The sequence below is a fragment of the Centroberyx gerrardi genome, chromosome 8 (assembly GCF_048128805.1).
Source record: "Centroberyx gerrardi isolate f3 chromosome 8, fCenGer3.hap1.cur.20231027, whole genome shotgun sequence".
NCBI lineage: Eukaryota > Metazoa > Chordata > Actinopteri > Beryciformes > Berycidae > Centroberyx > Centroberyx gerrardi.
In genome coordinates, this window is record NC_136004.1 from 17,511,685 (window position 1) to 17,535,709 (window position 24,025).

Genomic DNA, 24,025 nt, shown 5'->3' on the forward strand with positions numbered 1-24,025 from the left:
CTTAACACTAAGGGGAATACCACTGAGTTTCAGCTTTGAAACATGTTATTCCTAAGCCTTAGGACAGTGTGATGTTTCCTGATCTGTAATGTCATACTGACATAGAGCTCCAAAGAGAGTGAATTGGAAAATATTATAATGAAGTAAATGTTAGACCTGCTAGGGTGTTTTTCTGGTGATATGCCTGTATAGAGTATAGCTTCATGAACACTGATTCGATTGTGTGAGCCCATAAGAGCAATTCTTAAATTGAGTGCTATTTATGTAGATTCAGCTGTTTTCAATCTCTAAGTCTTGTTGATTGCATTTCTAAATCAAATCTAAGTTCCATTTTTTGAAAAATGAGACCACCGTGGTTCCATAGAAAAAGTACAAAATTATTGCTAGCCAAATGTCTTGCTAGCAGGTGAATTAGGCTGTCACAGGGTCTGGCCCCAGGAAGAGTTTGGTACTTTTAATTATTTGCTGTGGCACCTAGCCTGCAAGCATGCTTAACCAGTTTGCTTGATACTATTTGACTACTTTTGTAAACATTCAAATACTCTGTTGCCTCACCTTCTTGGCCACAGTGCCCTTTGTATTCTCTGAAGGTTTTACCAATGTGTACAGTGTGGTTTAATGCTAGCTCCAGTGCCCAGAGTATCAATTTCTGAATGCATCCAACATTTGTACATTTTACATAATGGGATGGGCATGAAAAAAAAAGTAATTATGTCAAACCAGAATGCTCTCAACTATATGCACATGGTCCATTGAAAAGGAGAGTGAGAGGGTTGTCCAACCCAGTTTTCCTAATTAAATGGTTCACGACAGAATGTAGGCGTACTCCTTGGAGTTCACCTTCCCCTGCAAATAGTGCTGCCATTAGTCAAAGCTGTGACATTTGGCTGAAGTAGTGTAAATGCCTTCACAAATCAGATTACAATATGCTTAAAAAGCCCTGTAACTTCTAGCAAATGTGTTAATTCAGCCTGTAATTGTTCGCAATAATAAAAAATAATAAATGTGACACTTAATTGATCCTTGTAGGGAAAGTCTCTTTGCACTTGCCCTGTTTAACAGGGAGATCAGAGTGCAAGGTCAGCTACAGAACAACAAACCCGGAGCTGGAAGGGATCCCATGTCTTGGTCAAGGACTCTTCAGCAGGGCGGATGCTTGTTGACATGGGGGCTTAAACCTGGGTCCTCTGGTTGAAAGGCAATCTCCCTGCTCACTATGCCACCCTGCTGCCCCTGCATTTCTAATTGATGTCTTCGAAAAAGACACAATTTAAGCTTTGGATAGAAAACTTTACCTACTGATGCTGTTCACAGAAGAAATACAAATATGTTCATCTAAATTGGTTTTGGAGATGATGGAACTGCTCTCTCATACCAAGCCTATTTCACCCTATGCTATATGAATTGCCACTACACACTAGTGCCACACCTTCACAAACAAAGAGCCTGATTGTCTTTTTTTTTGCCAGCAAAGGGTTAGTTGAAACAGAGAGATAGAAGCCAGAGCCCTACTGTGCTGATGGTGAAAGGAAAGAAGCCTGTTGCCTCTACCCTCTATTAATAGTCCATTATGTTGTAAGGTGACTGCTGTCCCCGAAGTAAAGGTAGCCTGTCGACATCTGAGCACGCAGAGGCAGTGGAGCGCACAAGTCCCCACAAAGGAGATCCTGAATAATGTCCCCTCCACTGATGTCTGCCTGGCAGACCACACTGTGTGTGTCTGGCCTCAGGCTTTGTGTGTTTCTGCTCCGGCCGCCTATCTGCACTTCCATTGTAAGTGAAGTAAAAATGAAGCACGCAGTCCGGCTGTGTAGGATTATATTCCGATGCTAGTTGAAGTATCTTCATTGTATGCCAAGTTATAATAAAACATTGTGTGATATGTCAGATGTTGCTTTGTGCAGCATTTCTTGTACTATAATAATTATGTAGTACAAGAAGTACTCTGAGAAAATATACCAATAAAATGATGAATAGCCTTGGACTATTGCCCTGCACTATTTTTTATAATACTTAAGTTTCAACCGCCACCCTTACACTGATGTCCTGTCTTTGTGCTTTTAGATTTGTAAGAAATATTCAGTCTCCTTTTTCAATGATTTAATGTCACTACACTATATAAGTGTATAATATGATGTGATTGAATGACATTCCACAATTGATTAAACGCCATCATAGAAGGATGCAGTTGAAAGCCCAAACGAATCACGTCAGATCACAATCACATGTATCACAACATGCATTGATCAGTTGTATGTCTTCCAGTGACTGTATTTATTTGCCCTTTTCAAAAGCAGAGCAGTTTATTTTTCCCACAAGACATACGCATGTCAATAGCGACCGTCCCTTTCCAATTAGAGGCCTAACCAATGACTTGAAGGATCACCTCCGTCCCCAAGGCCAGCTGTTGCGACAGGGAAAAGTCGAGGCGCAGTTCTCTAGCCTGTAGCTGAGAAGTCAAAGGGCAATGGTGGACTGTAATCTGTGGTCTGACTCTGGCGACGAGCTGACACACTCAGCACTTGAGCCTGTTAAAATGTAATGGGTTTTATAGAGATGCAACATTGCACTTGCTCCATTGATTCCTCTTTGCTCTGACACTGCAAGACTGCCCGTCTTTTACTCCACGTCAGCCTTATGTCCTGTGTTTTTTTTGTGTTATAAATCACCGAGAGAGCCTCATCGTGCAGTTCTTACCGGAACGTGTGACAAGATCTTTGTCCCTCTCCTCTTACTGAACTTTAATTTTTAATTTCTTAATTGACTTTTCCTTACAGTTTTAATACTCTCAGCACCACTTACTCACCTCTTAGAGTAAATCCGACTTGGGGCTTTAAGGAAGATTACAGGGCATTAAAGCCTTGAGTGCTATGAGAGCTGCCACATCAGTGAATCTAGGCTTCTCTTTCATAGTAGAGTAGGCATGCCTTGTTTCCCTCTCAGCCATAGGACAGTAACTGGATAGTATCAATTTGAGTGCTCAGTGGGGGTTCGGCACCATTTGTGTCTCTACGGTGAGTCAGGTTGTGGTGCTACTGCTGGCACACTGAGCTCTGGGGTGAATGGAGGCGGGGCAGTGAGAGTGGTGAGCTAGCCAACCGTGGGCCCAGCTGGAGGGTACAGCCTGCTCAGAGCCTCGTATACTAGCCTGGCACATCAGCAGAATGACTGGAGCTGGAGATGTGCAGAGAGGAGAGGGCAAGCTGTGATCTAATCTTGTTAATGGCCTCTTCCTTGGTCTTAGCACCAGGCCACGGTGTGTGTGTGTGTGTGTGTGTGTGTGTGTGTGTGCGTGCATGCCTGTTGGAGTGGTCTGTGTGTGAAAGTGTGAAGCTGTAAAGGTGAGAACCGGAGGGTGACATTAAAGAGAGTAGGGTCTCTTTGGCCACTTTTAGTATTTCAGTGTTTCAGTCTTTCAGCAGGTCATACTGTCCGTGTTGCAGCGTTACTGCTTTGGTTTGCTTGTCTCATGTTTTCGTTTTTCTCCTCAGCACGACTCCCCAGTGCTTCTCTAGATCTCTCCCTCCATGTCTTGTGATATTACAGCCCCCAGCCACAACCTGTGTCTCACCCTATCTGCATTCTTTGTACTGTCTGTGTATTATTTCCTATGCCTGCCTGTGTGTTTTGCCCTGTGTGTCCGCTCGTGCCTGTGGCAGTCTGTTTTGTGTTCTGTTCATAGGTTACTGTTCTGTCATTACATGCTCCAGATCGGTGGATTTGTGTTTTATGAGGATGTGTGCGCAGGGGAATGACAGGTAAAGCCCTGTAATGCTCTACTGGCTCAGCACAACATACCAGACCCCCTCTCTCATGCCCTCAGTCACCCCCACTCACCCTTCACACCTCTCCCTCCCCCTGCCAGTACCTTAATGCCCGTTGGTCCTTATCTCTCTCACCCAGCTTTTGCAGTTTCCTTGGCTCTATAATTTCATGGCCTTTGCATGGCCTCGCCTCCCCACAGGGCAGAGGGGATCAGCATGGATCTCATCTTACTCATCAGCAGCACACTCAGTTGGATGACCCACTTAGAGCCAGGACTCCACAGCTGAGCTAAGCTGGGTGAGGCTGGAAACTGGGCTGTTCAGGAACCCTGCCCACCCTCCTCACAGCTTTGCATGGCTCCGGTGCGGTCTTGTCTGCATAACTGATGAGCATCAAGTGCCAGTAAAGGAGTGGTACACTGAAGTGCTTGTTCCAGTTCAGCTTTTTAACAAGTTTTGGCTTCAGCTAGTGTAAGCAGTGTGAGTCACCGCCAGGCAGAGCTTAGTTGGAGATGAACTTCAACCTCTGTCTTAATAAGCCAGCAGCCACCCTTCAGTGTCAACTGCGACTGAGGCTGGTATAGGCTTAGTGCTGCTGAGAGGCAGCTGCTGGTGGCAGTGAGGGCTCAGTGAGGATGGATGGATGGATGTTAGGACCCATGAACACACATGCACATGTATGCACACATGAATGCATGGCTGCATACTGCACAGTGGTTTCCTCTTAGAGCAGTGCCATCGAGGGCAGAGAGTCTGCAGGTTTTCAGTCTAACCAAACACTACACCAGGGGATTTCACTTATTAGTTCCTCCTCTCTGGTTGAAGCTGTGTTAATCAGTGATATCACCTGCTGTAGTCTTTGAATGGAGTGAAAAACTGCAGACTCTAGCCCTCCATGGCACATGATTGCCCATCCCTGTCCTAGAGCTTAGCTTGTCTAACTGTGACAGAAGGTCAGGGAGCCAGCTTTCCACCATGGAGCTGTAAATGCAATGTTTCTCTTGGATTTTTTTCTTTTTTGCATTTTTTTGGTGACCTAAGTTTGCTTAGCTAAAATTAGTCGTAGCAACTAACAACGACCCATATTTGAAAACTTATGATGTAGACCAACTTTCCTGTTATGCCTCTAGTATATTTGTTTTGGGGGAGCTGTAACAGCAGACAAAGGGTTTTTTAATGTCTTTACATTTTTGCTGAAGTTGGGTAAATTTTCAAGCAATGTGGCCATTGTATTATTAGGGGGATATTTGGGAAACACTGATACATGTATGTCTAAGACTTGCACAGTGCATGAAAGCACAAACACATAACGGCAAGAGCACTTTGTCACCCTCCCTCTGTTTTTTAATCTCTCCCTCTCCTGCTTTGTCTCTCTACCCTGCTATCGCTCTCTCTCTTTTACAACTTGTCTCACTCTGTTCTTTCTTTGTCCCCGCTGTTATTCATTGTTTGGTTTTGTTCAGTACGGAGGCTTGGAGCCAGACAATGGCCTTGTTATCTTGACTACTGTGGCCCACTGAATGTGCAACAGTTGGTCTTGGTGGAGCCTACACAGAATACCCACAATTCTGCTCACTCATAGCAGATCAGTCAGTTCAAGCTGAGTGAATTCTAAGTTATAAGTTCATTTATTCATTTCATTTATTTATAATCATTATTATTTATTTGAGTTCATTTATTATGTTCAAACTCTTCTCTTTGTTTTGCATTAGCTCATGCTCAGGCTTAGTTTCCATGAATGGTCGGATGTGCTACAGAGAATGTGTATGTTTAATGGGATTTTACCCTCTTTGAAATGACCAGGTGTTTCCCCTGCTGCATGGCTCTCAGAGTGATTCCTTATATGATCATCTGTGGCAGTCCTCTGTCCCTCCGCGCCTCACTGCCTGTGCTTGTTGTCCATAGGAATTTTAATTGTACTACCCTACCTGCAGCCTTGCGAGATGAGATGTATAATCATCCCCGTGCAAGACAAATAGGTGTGGACAAGTAACTCCAAGGCCAATGTCTTCAACTGTTTCTTCTCTCTGTCTCTCTCTCTCCCTCTGTCTGCCTGATGCTCTGTTGCAGGACACAAGCAGAGATGGCCCATACGTGTCGTGGAACAATCAACTTGGCCACGGCACACATTGACACAGAGGACGCCTGCAATATTGTCCTGAGCAGTGGTGGGCGCACTTACCACCTGAAGGCCAGCACAGAAGTGGAGCGCCAGAGATGGGTCACAGCACTGGAGCTGGCCAAAGCTAAAGCCATCCGCATGATGAACGATCAGTCTGGTAAGGGCAGCTGGAACAAGTAGCTACTTATATGGAAAATTTGAAGCTGAAAAACATGCTTTTTTATGCTCTGAAAAAATGTATTATGTTGTGGGCAAACAAATAACTGTAGGAAGCGTGTTTTAAAAGTCATGCACTCATGAAGCACTGGTGCAAGACATTAGTGGTCAAAATTTAACCTTGATAAACAAAGGTTGGGTGATTGCAGATACATGGGAACAGGGGATTGGAGGAACAGTGGGAGTAACTGTTCTCAGTGTGTACATTTGTGTGTTGTTGATCTTGTGCTTTACTTTGTTAGTTCAGTTTAACAAATGCCCGCAGGGTGAAAGGTGGGCTGAGTTCTGGTTCAGCACGTACGGCACGTTACTCGGCACAGCCTGGATATCTGGTTATATTTGAATTACCTCCAGCTACCAGTCTCCAGTGTCCCCTGGCATTTGATATACAGCAAAGCTGGTGTTTCAGTTAACAACCTCCCCTGGAGTCTTTTTCTAATCTGATTCAGATTCCAATCGAAGCCAGGAGAGGGCAGCGCTGTCTGCTCAGTCCAGTTGGAAGACGGACTGGAGTATGCTAAGGGTAGCGTGAGAACCGGGCCTCCATTCAGCCTTGTCCTGACAACGGAACTCTCTCCTTTCCAAAGGGACTTATTCTTGTACGGTTGGGTTTGGTGTTGCTGGTCAAAGGCTGTGGGAAAAGCCTGGGAGGGCCGTTCTTCTTCACGTTTCACCCTGGCACCACTCCAAAGCCTCTCTGCCCCAGTCTTTCGCACACAGGGTCTACAGAGACCCAGACAGGCTATATATTCCTCTGGCCTCCATTTGAAAGTCAGATCACTAAATTTAGATTGGGAGAGAATGTGAATGCATTTTAGCTTACCGCTTCCAGTAAGCAAGAGTGGAATGCTGGTATTTTTATCAGAACTACATTATCTTTGTATTTTGAAAAGGTTTGGCCATTGATCTAGCAACAGTATTTGGTGTGTGTTTGTGTGTCCGTGTGTTTGTGTGTCTGTGTGTTTGTGTGTGCATGCAGCATGGTAGGGCATCCAGTTCTATTATGCTGATGTTCAGCTACAACCCTTGTGCCCCTGCATTTTGTTAACATTTGTTATGTCAGGTCCTTTTGTCTTTTTTTGTCGTACTTTGTTTACTTGAGCCTTATCCTGTGCTTTGGACACGCCTTGTGAGTTACAAGAGGAGCATTTGCCTGAACCATGGGGGAACAGTGATGTATATATACTGTATATGTAGTAATGTAAAACAGGTACTTTCTCAGTGCTTCTCGTGGAATTGTTTTGTGGATGTGGTAGATGGGGTAATTTTGGTTTAACACCCAGGTTCTCTCCTGGGCCCATTCCAGGATCAGTTCCAGTAGGTGTTGCAGTTTAAGAATGGCTCTTATTTGAATATTCATATCATGATACATGGAAACTGTGCTGTAATTTCAATTCTAATAATTTCAATTTTTTTTTTTTAGCAGACTGAGAAATAAGGCCAGATGATTCATCATTTTTCCAGCTGTGGGGGAAAATTTCCAGCTGTGAAAAATTACTCCACAGCTGTGGGGGGCTACCACAGCTAAATTAATTAATAATTTATTAATTTAAATAATGATAGTGGGCTGTGGGCAGTCTTGAAATGGTTTATTTATTGTGAAGTTCTAACATTTGTGAGCACAGTGAGCACTTGTCCCTCTTCCCAACCCACTTGGTCAGTCAACAGTTGTGGTGTGACTAAAATGCTTTGAGCTGTCTTGCTGGTCTCCCTGAGGCCTCTCTGTGTGGGTGGTGAGTGGACACCAGCGCTCCCCTGGAGGTGAGCCCATTACATTTTCCTCACAGGAAAGAGAGGTACCTGGTACTCTCTTTAAGCTCTATGCTGGTGCTGAAGGTTGACAGAATTACAATACATTGTTGACAATCACTGTTGTTGCTGTATCTCAGTACCATTATACAGTATATGGCCTTTGTACACTCGATATCCACTTTATTGGTGTACCTAGCTAGTACCGGGTAGGACCCTCTTTTTTTTCCTACAGCACACCTGGAATTTTTCAATGCATGGAATCAACAAGGTGCTGGAAGTATTCCACAGAGATCGATGCTGACTGATGCTGACTGATGCTGACAGCATCACAGTTTTTTTCGGCAGCACGAGTGAACGTCATGTTCTGCCTCATCCCAAAGGCGCTCCTTTGGGTGGAGATCCTGGGACTGCGCAGGACACTGAAGTAAAGTGAAGTCACTGTCATGCTCCTGGAGCCATCTTGAAATGACGTTTGCTTCGTGACATGGCACATTGTCCTGCTGGAAGCATCCATTTGAAAAAGGTTAGACTGTGGCCATGAAGGGATGCACCTGGTCAGCAACAATGTTTAGGTTCGCTGTGGCATTCAAATCATGCTCAGCTGGTACTAAGGGCCCTAATGTGAGCCAAGAAAACATTTCTCACACCATTACACCAACAGCACCAGACTGTATTGTTGACACCAGTCATGATGGATCCATGGATTGTTTAGCCATTCATATCAAATTCTGACCCTGCCATCAGCATTTCACAACAAAAACTGGGAATCATTGGACCAGATTGGACATTCTTGTCCTGTTTTGGCAATCACGCGCCCGCTGTAGCCTTGTTTTGTTGTCTGACTGGTTGTCTGACCCGGCATGGTCTTCTGCCGCCGTAGCCCATCTATGCAGTTGACTTTCTGCCATAATCGTAGAGCATCAGTACCTGCAATGCCTACCTAGTGTCAGACCAAGACCCACAGAGAGAATTTACATACATGTACAGTGCAGACACAGATGTTAGACACATGTACCGTGGGTATAGCATTGGTGTAATGTCTTTCATTTAGGTGTAGTGTACATGTAACATTCACCTAGTGTTAGCTTAGAGCATAAATGAAACCTGCACTACACCTATGCTGCACTAGATTTATTTTGTACACGTCCATGCGTTTACATGTTAGAGGATATCGCCATTTTGGTAGTAACCCAGGCACACTGGATTACTGGCGGGAGACAGTGATACAATATAAATAAAACAGACTTTCATGGGGGGGTCCTGGGTTCTCATCCCAGGGTTGGCAAATGTGGCTTTCATATTTGTTTTCACAGACCCAAATAGATCGCAGCTTATAGCAAATTTCATGTTTGCTTGTTTATCACACCGTTCGTTCTCAGTTTACTGAAAATGGTGTGATAAAGAAATCCCAGGAGGACACCTGTCTCTGAGTCTCTGAGATACTGGAACCAGTGCGTCTGGCACAAACAATCATACTAGGTTCAGAGTTGCTTAAATTACTTGTCTTGCCCATTGTAACACTGTAGATCAGTAACTGAACCTCTTGACCCTGTCTGTATGCTTTATACTTATGCTTTATTTGAAAATAGAAATGCATATATCTCCAGCAATTATTGCATTAGTGCTGTAATTGTCTGCAGTGCCTCAAATTTCCGTTATGTAAAGCAGAGATGGGTTTGTACTTATTTTACTTTTCATTAGAGCTTTGGATCAGCACCTGCTTTAAAGCTGAGAGAGAGGGAGAGAGAGTGTGCAAGTAATGGTGTTTTTTTTCACACCTGATCTGACTGTCAGTGGGAGGAGGATTTAACAGAACGTGAGATAAGGCACACTCCATGAGAGTCTGGCCACAGCAAATCAAGTGTCTATTAATGCCACTGATGGAGAGTAGTGCTTTAATACTGCAGTTAATGACTGTGTATTTGTATACGTGTTCACCAACATCAAATCCATAAATAATTGTGCCGTTAAGTACTTTCACAGCATCTCCTTCTTATCTCATGGGTGTTTAGACAGACATGGCTGACTGACACGCTATCTCTCTTCTCTCGCCTCCCCTCCCCCATCTCCCAGTGGAACAAAGGGCTGGTTGCCACCTCATCTTCACCTCCTATTGATCTCCTGAGGGAAGCACAGGGCAAACACTGGGCACGTCTTTCTGTGTGTCGATACGGAGATCAGAGCATACCTTTCATCTCCATGACTCTGTGTGGCTTGTTGTTTCAGCACCATCTCTGTTTGTGCTGTTATTTTTACCTTAGCCCTATTATCCAGTCCAGTGTATTTTCTGTAAAGTCTTAAATCCAATAATACATGTCTCTCTGTTGGTCCGTGAGACATTGACTCATGAGATTATTATTGCTATAAAACTGGCCTGAGCTCTGCAGTCAATTAATTCACCCCTCGACTTGATCAATTTCTAATTAGTAATAGTGTCACACCTGCAATCCTTTCATTAAAGTGTCTCCTCTTGTATAGAGCCTGTGATTCCATGGCTGGATACTGGATTGGATTTTTTCAACAGCTTACTACTCCTGTTGAGTGTGGACTGTGTGGCGTACAGTCAGCAGGTGGCAGTGTCTCCCCTCACTTCAACATGACCCCTCTTACATGGTTTCACCCTCTTTGTTTTCGCTAGTGCCAATTATAGTGAAGTGTTTGCACACTGGGTTTAGGCACACATTCCTGTTGAAAATGTACTTAATAGGCGAATGCTAGTGGAAACAAAAATAAGCGATTCATAGAAGCTGGAGCCAGGCGACCGATCAGTGTTCCTTCTGGGTCCGGCTGAGTTCAAACAGACACAACTGATGTAGGCAGGAGAGCAGCAGCAGCAGCAACACATCCCCAAAGAAATCTCTCTTACTGCACAAGACCCTGACCTGCCCAGCCTGCGAGCTGCTGTGCATCTTGAATACTCTGCACACTCAAGGCCAAGCATTGATCCGCAACACCACACACACGTTGCTCAATAAGTCAATCTGAGAGTCCTTAGTTGACTTTTTATTTAAACTGACTGGTTGTGCGTGTGAGTGAGCTGGTGGTCATTATTTACTTGTCGTGCTACCAGTATTACTGCAACATTTGCTCAACTTTCCCATCTCCTCTCCGCTCACTTGCTCTGTTTTTCCCTCTTTTCTTTCCATGTATCGCCTTCTTTTTTTACTGTCCCCAGTAGAAAAGGTAATTCTCTGTCCATGGTCCTGAAGCAGGCAGCATATGAAAAGGGGACGATGGGAGAATTGATTAGGAATGCCTGTTCAAACATGCTTCAGTACTTCCCTTTCTTTCACCCCTCCCTCTCTCCTGTTCCCGACTGTCTCCCTGCTTTCTTTCCCCACATTCGCTCTTGTACTCTCTCTTCCTCTCTCTTCCTCTCTCTCAGTCGCTCTCTCACTCCCTGTCTGGTTTGCTCCCCTCCACTCTCCCGCTCCCTCCCTCTCTCTCCCTCTCTCTCAGTAAGCCTTTTACTGTGCTTTTCATCCAGCGGGGTTCAGTTCTGAATGGAATGACCTTCTGCTTTCTCCAACTCATGCTCTTCACCCTTTTCTATTGCTAAAGAATTGCTCTCTTCCTGCAAGGTCTGGCATTGGCAAAAAATAGAGCCAGGATTAGGTACATTCTCCCTCTTGTGTAAGTACATGGGTTTTCTTCCATTCATGTTGTGCTCAGGAATGCGTGTGTGTGTGTGCATAAATGTGTGCATGCGTGCGTGCCTATGTGCTTACATGGATAGGTGCTGCTGTGTTTTCATGTTGTATTCTATATTGTAACATATATTCTTTATTGGCTAATTTATAGTGGAGAAGTTAAGGGTTCCTATCATTTCCATTGTTAGCCCAAAGATCCTTAAAGCTCATTTAGAAGACATACTAAGCTGTAAGTTGCAGTATTTACTGGATAATGCCTACTTTGAAGCCGGAAAACATTGCACAATTATTAAGGAAAGAAGGACCTAAACACGTATAAAATGCTTTTACCATCAGCAGTAAATTGGAAACTTTGATTGGCGACTCACTTCATTGGATTTGCCTTGCTTTGTTGTTGTATACATTTTCCACTGTGTGAACTGAGAGTGAAATTTTCTGGGCAGGGCAGCAGACTCAGAGTGGAGGACTGAGTGCATGCCATGTTTGTGAGTTTTACTACACCAGTCTATATGACAATAAATTCAGACGGAAAATGTGTATAATTTCTTCTTCTTCCACAAAAGTTATGCCTCGCAAAATAAATTTTAATGATTCACCAATAAAATGATCAATGTGTTCTGGTGACAATTGAGGGATTTTATAAAATGAATTCTGTTAAACTCTCTCTGGACTGATGTGGGAAATATTCAGGTCCATTCATCTATCTATCTATTCATCTTCTAATGAAGTGGTGTTAGATACTGCATGTTTAAATTAAGTGTTTTATAATCACTAGCTATCAACTACCAATGCATTTTCAAGTCATCTCATTTTTGCTTCTGCTGTACTTATTACATCCAATCTTTAAATGTTCCCTTTCCAGTAGGTCCCATCATATGTGAAATACTGTTTTCCAAGCTTATGAAATGGTGTTAGAAAATGACAGATGGGACACTTATCACCCTCATCAATTAGTTCTGCAATGGCTGTATATTGAATTGCGTGTCCTTGTGAAAGCTTGTGCCGACACAGGTCGATTTGGTACACTGTAGTTCAGCTCAATCCCGATGAGAGAGAAGGAGACAAAAGAGATCAGAGTCAGATTCGATCTTGTACCATAACAAACACCATAGCCAGATTTAGCCAAGCCCTTCACAGAGATCACAAACATGGTGGCCGTCCAAGTACTCAGCAAGCCGGAAAGATTATCTGGGTGCTTTGCAATCTCCGTCTTTCTTGTTCTCTCATCTTTCTCTCGTTCTCCCTTGTTTATCTCTGGTTTCTGTCGTGAATGTAATGGGCAAGTGTCCCTGTGAAACTGAAGCTCTGCTGTCACATACTGGATCTGACCTTTCTGAACTCACACATTCCCTTTTCGAGCTGCACAGAGCTCCCAGATACATGCCGCCCACTGTTGGCCATGCCAACACATCAATCTTGGAATTACATGCCTCCCGCTTCCTCTCTCTCTCTCTCTCTCTGTCTCTCTCTCACTCTTTCTCTTTGAAGCTACATTGCTAGTCTACGTTCTTAATTTCTTCTTATACTCACAAGACTTGAATTTCATCAAACCCAGTTTGCTGGTCTTACCCATCTAGCTGCCTATTTCCATCTTTAAACTGTTTGGCATTTTCCCTGCTACTTGCATTCTGTCACCTGCGTTTTCACCTCTTATTCACTTTAGGCCTGTTTTTTTCTTGGTCCGAAATACCAACACTCCCTCTCTGTCCTGTCCTCTTTCCCTCTCAATGTCTCCCTTTCTTCTTCTCTCATCTTTTCGTATTGTGAAACAGCACACAACACACGTAACAACATTTAGCTCAAGCATGTTGAATGGAGAGCGCTGTCTGGATGGGACAGTAATGGAATTTCCCTCCTCTCTTATCATGCAGACAAGGGATTTCTTCACCAGCTGCTCCTTCTGCTCATGTTACATTTGACACTGAAGTGTGTTAAAGGATAATTCCGTTATTTTCAACCGGGGCCTTATTTTCAGAGTTGTTGCCATCATGCCGATAGATTCTGATCACTAATTTTGTCAATTACGTCACTGTAGAGCTACGTACCTCTCAGTTTGCAGGGAGCACTGCTCACCAACAGGGTGAAGGGAAACTCAAACATTCAAACCCCAAAGCACCCAAAACATGTCCTTTTCAACATATGCAATATTTAATGTTATTTTAACTAGCATAAACTAGTTGGTAAGTTGAAAGTTTAAGTACTCTGATGCTGCGTCATATCAGATTACCGTAAATACGAACTGCCAACTGGGAAAAAACGTTCATGTCCCAGTGGTAATTATAAGTAGGATATGTGGGAATTTTGTGCGGGCTCCCACTTGGCATCACAAATTATGTACGTGAGTCAACACAAGTGGTAAACATAACAGGGAACCCACTGATGTCAGCAGTCCAAGGTAATGAAAATGAAAATTATCAGTTATGTTTGCACTAATGCAATGAACCTGAAAAGTGAGCAATATCTACTGCAGTTAATTTATGGTTGCCAGCAGAGTAAACATGGAAGTGTGAGCAATGCCAAAAAGTAGCAGATGGACTATTAACTGAAATGTCACGTGATAATTGTTCACATCCCCGCTTATTCCTACATGTGGTCATGGGCGTTAGGGAAACACCCTGGACAGTTCACCAGTCCATCACAGGGCGAACACAGACACACATGCTCACATTCACACCTATTGGCAATTCAGAGTCTCCAATCCATCTGACTTGCATGTCTTTGGACTGTGGAAGGAAACCCACGTGAACATGCAAACTCATGCAAAGACATGCAACATGCAAAGAACCAGGGCCGAGATTTGAAACATCTTGCTAACCACTGAGACACTTTTTGGGCTCAACTTTTTGAGTTTCCCTTGGCGTCATTGAATTGTATTGGAGAGCAGTGCTCCCTGGAAACTGAGAGGTATGTTGAGCTCTACAGTGAAGTAATTTATTAAATTTTGATCAGAAGCGATGATGGCATATAGGAAAATAAGGCCCGGGTTGAAAATAATTGGAATTATCCTTTAAAAAGCACAGACTATTATAATGAATCTGTTTTCTGTCCTGCTTGCGTCTGTCTGTCTGTCTGTCTGTCTGCTGTCTGTCTTTCTGTCTGTCTTTCTGTCTGTCTGTGTACTGTGTGTGTGTGTCCGAACTGTGATTCTGTCTTGTAGTGTAAGCTAGATGACTATGTTTGCATATTGTGCTTGTCTTGCTTATTGTATATTATGTGGGTATTTTGCTATTCCACCACTGTTAACTCCATAAAAGGCATTCTCAGTTTTATGAATCCGTAAACTATGTTAATCGTGGCTCCATACAGGCGGTGGACAATGGCAGTGCTTTGTCAAAGCACTGCAGTATTACAGAACCCACACTACACTACTGGTATTGTGTTGTGCTTTGTTGTACTGGGATTAGTGGGCTCTGTATGGCTTGAGTGTGTCCACTGAGCTGCTGTATGCTGCATGAAACACGAATCCATTATTAAGCTAGCATTGTGTCCCAGCCGACACACACATTCTCTCTCTCTCTCTCTCTCTCTCTCTCTCTCTCTCTCTCTCTCTCTCTCTCTCTCTCTCTCTCTCTCTCTGTCACACACACACACACACACTGTACCTATTCTGCTTTCTCAGCAGTAAAGAGGATGTAGAGGTTACTGGAAATTGAGAACGCCGATGCAGGCAGGTCATCAAAGAAATAAATCACTTAAACGTCTTGAAAGTCCATCAGCTGGGACAATTGTGGGGAGGTTTGGTTTTCTGGTTTCCTCCAGTTTCGTCCTCATATTGGATTGCTGTTCCGTGACTCATCTTGTTCAGTTGTCAGATGCAGCTGATTATGTCCACTTCCCCTCTTTTCCCCAAAGTGGTCAGTTTTTAGTATCCACTTTGACACAGTGGCCTGGGTCCAGTTGAACTTTACACTGTCCCTCTGCCAGGCTGAAACACGTCAGCTCACCGACATTCTCTAGTAGATGGTGAAGAAGATAGAGGAATGCTGTCAAAGAAATGGTGCTGTATGGGGAAGCACGTGTTGTGTGTATTTTTGTCATTGTCAGTGCTTTGAGTCCCACGTTAGAAGGTGTTAGGCTACTTGACAAGTGTTTTTTTCATCAATCAGTTTTCACATCAGCCTTTCCTTCTCTCTGACCTTCAGTGCTTGCATGTGCCTCTTCTGTTGGCAGAGCAGAAGCAGGGCTTGGAGCAGACAGCAGCTTTACTCTGACCCACCTGGCACACATCCTGGCATCAGCTGGCCCTTAACTTTGGGCAGCACTGTGCATGGGATTGGAAAAGACCCTTGTTTTTTGTCTCCATGGCTTTCAATCCCTCTGTCTGTCACTGAACCCCTAACAGTTTATCTTTCATGTGTCACCTTGCGTAGCCGATACTCAGTTAATTCATAAGATCCATCGATATTTGTGGAGGTTTCGTAGACCAGTTGGCTCAGGAATGCCACTGGGGTTGGTGACAAGTTACCTCTTTCCTACAAGACATAGGTGAGAACAGAGAGGATGCCACAAAGGTGGGTGAGGAGCAGGGATGTGGAGCAGCTCTGTAGATCGGGATGTAACGATACATTCAGCTCACGATTAGGTTGCATGCACGATACTGGGTTCATGGTTCAATATTATCACAATATTTTGAGCAAAATTTGAATGAAGGCAATTATGACTGAAAGAATCCCATTTTAAGTCCTGCCACCACGGTACAGTTGTGAGAAAAAGTTCCCTGTCGGATTACCTGTATTTCTGCATTAATTGGTTCTAAAATGTGGTCTGATCATCATCTCAGTCATAAGAATAGATAAACACAATTTGAATAAACAACACAAACAATTGTACTTTTTCATGTTTTTATTGAAGACATTGTTTAAGCATTCACAGTCTAAGCTGGAAAAAGTATGTGAACCTCTGGGATAACTTCTTTGAAAGGGGGTAATTTGATTCAGGTAATCCAATCAATGTGATGACATTCAGATATGGGGTAGAGGTGCCCTGCCCCATTTAAAAAAAAAAAAAAAAAAATCCACAGTTTGTCTACCAACAGAGATTTGTTGAAATGAAACGTGCCCCGAACAAAAGAGATTTCACAGGACCTCAGAAGAAGGGCTGGAAAAGGGCTCCGAAAGAATCTCTACAGACTTGGGCATGCATCAGTCGACAGTCACGCAGATAAATTGAACAAATGGAAGAAATTAATTCTCTCCCAAGGAGCGGGTGCACCGTACAAATCTCAAAAAGGTGACAAAGATCTCTAGTGTAGCAATTAAGGATCATCTTTTGCTCTGTTTTCATGAGTCCACAATAAGAAAACATTGAACAGAGTGGTGTACATGGAAGGATACCACGGAGGAAACCACTGGCTGAAAAAAAAAAAAAAAACATGGCTGCCAGTCTCTACAAGTTTGCTTAAGACCACCTGAATGTGCCACAACACTGGAACAATGTTCTGTGGACAAATGAGAGAAAAGTTAAACTTCTTGGCAAAAAAGACACAGTGTTATGTTTGGAAGAAAAAAAACACTGTATATCAGCAGCAGGACCTCATCCCAACTGTGAAGCATGGTGCAACCTCAGGGTCTAGACAGCTTGCTATCATTGAGGGAACAATGAATTTCCGATGGTATTGGGAAATTCTACAGGATAGCTGTAACTGTTTGCAATCTGAAAGTTAATAAAGGTTGAGTCACACAGGGTGACAATGGCGATGAGCAGAAGAAGAAACAGAAGTGAATCTACAACAGAGAGAGTTAAACTGATAATAATTTGCATTTTGGAATGACCAAGTTAGAGTCCTGACCATAAATAAGTCTGTTGAAATGTTTATGCAAGACATCCCAAAACAAACTGAAACTGTTCTATTAAAAGGAATGGTCCAAAATACCTCTTAACCAATGCGCAGGTCAGCAGCTACAGGAAATGTTTGGTTGAGGTTATTGCTTTTTAAGAAGGTTCTACCGCTTCCTAAATCTAAAGGTTCACATAGGCCTACTTCTTCCATCCAAGGCTGTCAATGTTTAAACAATGTCTTCAGTAAAGACATGAAAAAGTACATGAAAAGTTTCTGTGTTATTTGTTTATTCAGACTGTGTTTATCTATTAATATGACTTGGATGACAATCAGACCACATTTGGGGAGCGATTGCTGCAGGAATCCAGGTAATTCTCAAGGGTTCACAAACTTATTCTCACAACTGTTTGTGGTATGCGGGACATTATGTTGTCATGGGGGCATCTGTGTGTCTGTGTGTGTGTGTTGACACGTTCTTGTGAACACAACTCAAGAACAATACATGCTAGAAACTTCACACTTACACCACAAATTCCCCCTATAGAGTAGATGATCTGATTAGATATTGGAGTATAAATTTAGATTAAATGCATTTCACAACAATACACTTTACATGCAGACATATACTGTTCATAAATGATGAGAACAGGTATTTGCATTGTTTTTGAAGATCACTTAAGAAACATTTTAAAGGCACAACACACAAAGCTGCTGTACAGTAGCCTATCAACTTCAACAGCAACAAAACAGCTACCATGCAAAAATGGTCCCAGGACTTCTGTTTGTCATTGACTAAGTGCATGCATAGCTGGGATGATTCATTGCTCCAGTGAATTGAGAGTCAGCTGTAATTGAACTCTGCTATGTGAGGCATTAATAAGAAGCGTGTCTGTTTGTAATTGCCAAATCATCAAGTCGATACATGGCCCCCTACTGTAAGCCGGTGCAGGCTCAGGCAGGAAGCAATTACTCTTAACTCTAACTTTGCGGTTAATTAAAGATCTTCCACCTCCTTTGGATAAGTGAGTCATTATCGCCACAGGATGAATGTCAGTCCATTTGGAGACCTCAGATTCAGCTCATATTTCACTGGCAATCAATTACTTATTTTTTTTTTTTTTTGAACTTTCTCTCTAGTTCTTACATGAGAAGTTGTGCTCTGTTGCTTCTCAGAGAGACACCGTGTGAAGCATAATGTCAGACACTGTTTGTTTGGCACAAATCAATAACATTTATATGGTTACTGCTGCTGGAATTGACATAATCTGTCTGTTGTATTCAGAATGTGAGATCTAAAATGTCACCTTTCTTGTTCAAATTTGTTTCCTTACCCTGATGAAATGGTTTTCTCCCTTGAACTCACTTGACTGGTTTTAGAGCTAATGAGCACAGCGCTGTTGCATTGAGGCGGCAGGGAGCGTCAGGGTTGCTGCTTCCTAATGCAGTAATTGGCTTAATGAGATTGTTACTGTTGCCATTTAAATGCCCTCTTTCTCTTAGTTTGTCTTTTGGACATTTTGAATAAAGTGTCTAGTATCTCTCCTGAAGTCACACGCAGGGAGGGGAAATTCTGCTCTACTTTAACATTTGGAAACAATATAGAGCAACTTACATGCCCTCCAGACTTACTGGAAAGATAATATTGGAAAGATAAGTTCAGACTCTGAAAGATAAACACCACTTGTAGCCAAATGAGCTCGCCTGTTGAGATGTATTTGCTCAGAAAACCCTATATTGTCACCCTATATTGCAAAGCTATTTAAAGTCCTCTAATTTTGCAATTTATTCCACTTAAATTCAATCAATGAATATTTTAGGAATGAATCGCCTATGATGACACTCACATATGACATGAATCAGATTTGGTTATTATTTACTCTGATATAATATGGACTACATAGTTGGCTTAATAATGATAAGGCATTTTGACTCAGAGAGAATAAATATACTTAAAACCATAACTGGACGATGCCATGCTTGAAGATATAGATGTTTCTTTTATGACAAAGCTCCTTCAGTTTTCCCAATGACTTTCTCAGGGAAAATTCTGAATGAGAATCTCATTTTAAAGTGTATATATATACATTTTTAAAAAAAAATCTTTATACATAATAGGAGTATGATGAGAGTTTATGGGGATTTTGCTTCCTCAGAGCTTCAATACCTCAATACTAATACATTATTTTTATTTATTTATTTTTATTTAACCTTTATTTAACCAGGCAGGTCAATTAAGAACAAATTCTTATTTACAATGACGGCCTAGCAAGAGGACAAAAGGACCTCTAGAAGGGTAAGGGGAAAAGGGGACAAAAAATTAAAAAAACGCAAAAGAAACTAAACAAAGAACAATCCAGATAAGATCAGACACAAATGTTACATACATCGCAGGGGCAGAGAAACCCAACACAGTATGGGAACAGGAAATAATCAAAACACACACCAAACAAACAACCAAATAAAATTACAAGTCATGCAAGTCATGAAGCAGAACAGACAAATTTCTTTGTCAGTTAAAAGGCTGGGTGGCAGTTGCAGGTTTGTGTGAATAACTCTGCAATAAAGTCCTTAAAAGTAGTGAGGGAGATCAATTTGTCCAGTTTCAAAGTCTTTTGCAGCTCATTCCAACTGCTGGGAGCAACAAATTGGAAGGAGGACTGGCCAAAAGAAGTATTAACACGGGAAACTTCTAGCGAGATATGGCGGGCAGCTCTGGTGTTATAGGGAGTCGATGACAATTTTAACAAGTGTATCAAATAAGGAGGAGTCAGACCAAGGAAGGTTTTGTAAACGAGTGTAAGCCAATGAATCTCTAGTCGAATGTGTAACAATGGCCAATTAACAGAAGTGTATAAGTCACAATGATGTGTTGTATAGGGGGCATTTGTGGCAAACCTAATTGCTGAGTGGTACAAAACATTAAGGCGTTCAAGGACACTCTTGCTTGCATGCCTGTAAATGACATCACCATAGTCAAACAAGGGGAGAATGGTCATTTGGACTAGGGAGCGTTTCGCAGAGTGAGTAAAGGAAGAGCGATTCCGGTACAAGAAGCCAAGTCTTGCTTTTACTTTTGACTGAAGATGTAATAAATGCTGAGAAAAAGAAAGTGTATTATCTAACCATATACCGAGGTATTTATAAGAGGTGACTGTGTCCAGAACTGAACCATTAGTTGTTGTGATGCTTCCAGACGGGATAACAGACTTCCTACCAAACCACATAACTTTTGTTTTAGATGTGTTTAAAACAAGGTTAAGACTAGAGGAAGCCACCTGTGTACTATTGAAGCTGTCTTGAAGAGAGCGCAGAACAGCATCAGGGGAAGGTCCAACTGAATATAAAACTGTATCATCTGCATACAAATAAATCTTTGAATTTCTTACTACACTGACAATGTTATTTATGTATAAGGAAACAGAATAGGGCCAAGGATGGAGCCTTGAGGTACACCTTTAGTGACAGGCAAGGTGATTAGTTATTGTAACTATGCTCTATAATTGATTATACAAGTGATCCAGCCAAGCAATCTTATCGATCAAAGGCGTGTTCCAGCCGTGTTGATAATTCCCATGAAGCCTGGCTCGCCAAGCTTCATTAGTTGCTAAGCCAACTGTTGTTGTACAGAGAGCTAATTAGTGATCTTTTTTTTTCTCCTGTTTTTTATTTTTATGATCTATACTCCTTTTAAAGAAAACTTTTCAGACAGTACACATTGGTAACCGATATATAAAAGCCATATTACCCTTGAGTATGTACTTCACTATGATTATAGTTGCTTAAATGCTGCCAACAGTACTGGGTGCATCTTGTACCTATTGCATCTCTGTCGTTTCCATAGTTACAACAATTAACTTCCTGTGGGGTGTTATTACTTTGGTAAAATAACACACTGAAAAGTTTTCAAAAGCAAATGGCTATAGCAAAGGTCTTTCTTCATCCCAAAGGTGTATACGACAAGTCACATGATCTAGGTGGGTCTACTTAAAGCAGTTATATTGAATATAAGTGGAATTTTACCAAACAGCAAACTTGGAAGGATCTAATAAGCTTTACATAAAGGGTGCCAATAATTGTGACAACAGTCTGATTCACGATACAGTTGACCACTCATTGGACATGTTGACAGTTTTCTGACCAGTTACTAGTTTAAAGAATTTCTAAACACAGAATACAGTTTATTTGTGTTGCTTACAGTGGGTATACAAATGATTTACCCCCTTGACTTTTTGCACATTTTCTTTTACTGAAAATTAGTTCACTATTAGGAAAACCGCCCACACACACAGAAAGACTCAGACTTTTTAATTCAATTCAAGCTTTTGGTCCTACATGACCTTCATCAGGATATACAATCAGCGCAAATGTATGGGCCGATATACTTTATATAAGAACCACCTCAAACTGCCTAATCGCTTGTATGTGGCAACATGTTTTGTACATTTTTCTACATATAGTGCACAAAAGACATACAGGAAGCACTACATACATGTTTACATATTTACACATAGGAACAGTTACATGTACAAACATCGAGCAAAAGCCACCATCAAGTATATGTACCCAGTACCTAAAAATCTCATTATTGTTACATTATATAGCTCTCATATCAAAATCCTCATTCAAGCCTAAAGGATGTAAAGATCCTAGTGTATGTATCCAGAATGGCTCCCTCCTACTTAATTCATCTCAGTTCCAATAGAAGATACCCAAGTGAATTCGTGAATACAGAGACCACATTCACCTGTCAGCTTCAGCTTTCTTTGCACTGTTAAACTTGCTGTGTTAAAGGAAAGCATTGATTAAGGTCAAGTATGATATTAATTGAGGCTTCATGGTTCATTGGCCTCTTGTACACGCCACAGGACTTTTAGGTTATGTGAGTTATTCACAGTCCAACAGTCTTTCCCTGTCAGCACTCCCCTCACCTCACTTACAGTCTATAACAGCTCTCCGTTACCTATTTTTGCTGTTGTCAAATAGTTCTACAGGATCACTGCAATGATGATGACCTATCTTGATGTGATAGTGGTGTCAGTAATCAAGTGAATAACACAGTGTACTGTTGGCCTAATCTGCACCAGCATCTTTTGTGCACAACATCATTCATGCTGTTACCTGTGGAGGGAGGAATTGTTTAACCCTTGTTGTTGCATGAAACAGTTATAGCCATTGCTTTCCTAGTAGTCATGGTCTAGAGAGATCCATAGCAATATTCATGCATATAAACTGTGTTTTTAAAAACTACCCTACACCCTGGCTGTCTTCCTGTCCCTTAGCACAAACTGTGCTTAATTGATTGCTGTGATGGAAGACGCCTTGAATACCATCTGGACGATGGCAGCGGCCGGCACATAATTTAAATTGTGTCATACCTAGGGATGCGATGATATATCGAAATTCAATATATCGCAATACAAAAATGTGACAATACGTACCGCGTGGCAGATGAATGAATCACGATATTAGCGCCATTTTATTCTGCTGTAGTAGTCACAAATGAGATTTCACAAGCACAAGCAATTTCACCATTGCTAGAAAGATTTGTGGCTCAGAAATAAGCATAATTCTTACTTTGTTGTCACTGAACTTATATTTATTACATCGTATCGTGGTTGTATTGAATCGTGAACCCCATATTGCGCATCGTATCATATCATGAGGTAAACATATTGTCCCACGTCTAGTTATAGCCATTGCTTTTCTAGTTCTCCTAGTCCTTTTCAAGTCCTCCTGTACCTACAAACTGTGCTTAATTAAATGCTGTGATTGAAAACGCCCTGAATACCATCTAGGATAATGGCAGCAACCTGCACATAATTCACATTGTGTCATACCATTATCATAAATAAACTGTTACTGTCGTCCTTGAAGACCACGTTTACAAAGCTAAACATTATTAGCTAATTAGAGCCAAAGACCTTGATCACTGGGATAAGAGCTATGGTCAGAAGACTGGCTCATAACTTGGTGTGCAGTCAGATATACAGTACTACAGTCATGGAGATCAGTTACATGTCCACAGAAGCCCGCAGCGTGCTGTAGGGGAGGAGAAAGGGTTGAGGTGGCTAAGGTGACCTTGAGTTACAGCACACTGTATGTACACTGGCAGGCATATCGAAGTGATAACCTCCCCCTGCTTTGAAAAGGAGGGAGCAGAGCATGCTACAGCAGCCCAGGGCTAACTAAACTGTGAACTGTGTCCTATTGCTAGCTGTAGTGACCTTGGTCTCTCTGTAGGGGGTCAGAATTTTGAAAGTGGTCTGACAACAGTTAGTGATGCCAGGACCAGAGAAAAATTCTGACAGCGAATAACAGCTGGATGAATCAGTAGGAGAGGAAAACACACATTTTTATTTAAGGATGTGTTATTTGACCCTTTGTCCTTGGTCTAGTTGCACCACATTTAGTTAATATTTCATAAGCTTATCTGAAATCACTTTCTCCCTCATGACTCACACGTAAGCTCCTCATGGTGTGCTTTTTGAAGCAATAAAGCCTGAATATTATATCTGCTTTCCTGAAATATTGTTACTTTCCTGAGATAGTTTACTAGCTAGGAAAGCAGGGGGTTACAAGGAAGAAGCAATGCATTCTGGTCTTGGTTGTGTGGATGACTGCTGGCTGCCGAGTCCTATCTCCTCTCTGCTTCACTCACTCTCTCCCTCCCTCCCTCCCTTCCTCCCTCCCTCCTCTCTAATCTGCACCGCATTGAGAGAAGCATGTGGAGGAGAATTGTAAA

The 24,025-nt window shown here is 42.2% G+C and overlaps 1 protein-coding gene across 1 annotated transcript in view; it reads left to right on the forward strand.

The window, feature by feature from the left end:
- osbp2b (oxysterol binding protein 2b) overlaps positions 1 to 24,025 on the forward strand; it is a 52,851-nt gene that overhangs the window by 1,032 nt on the left and 27,794 nt on the right. The window contains exons 2-3 of the mRNA XM_071920906.2: positions 3,711 to 3,758; positions 5,835 to 6,043. Of these exons, the coding sequence (XP_071777007.1) occupies positions 3,711 to 3,758; positions 5,835 to 6,043 (257 nt within the window). The remainder of the gene's footprint in view (positions 1 to 3,710; positions 3,759 to 5,834; positions 6,044 to 24,025) is intronic.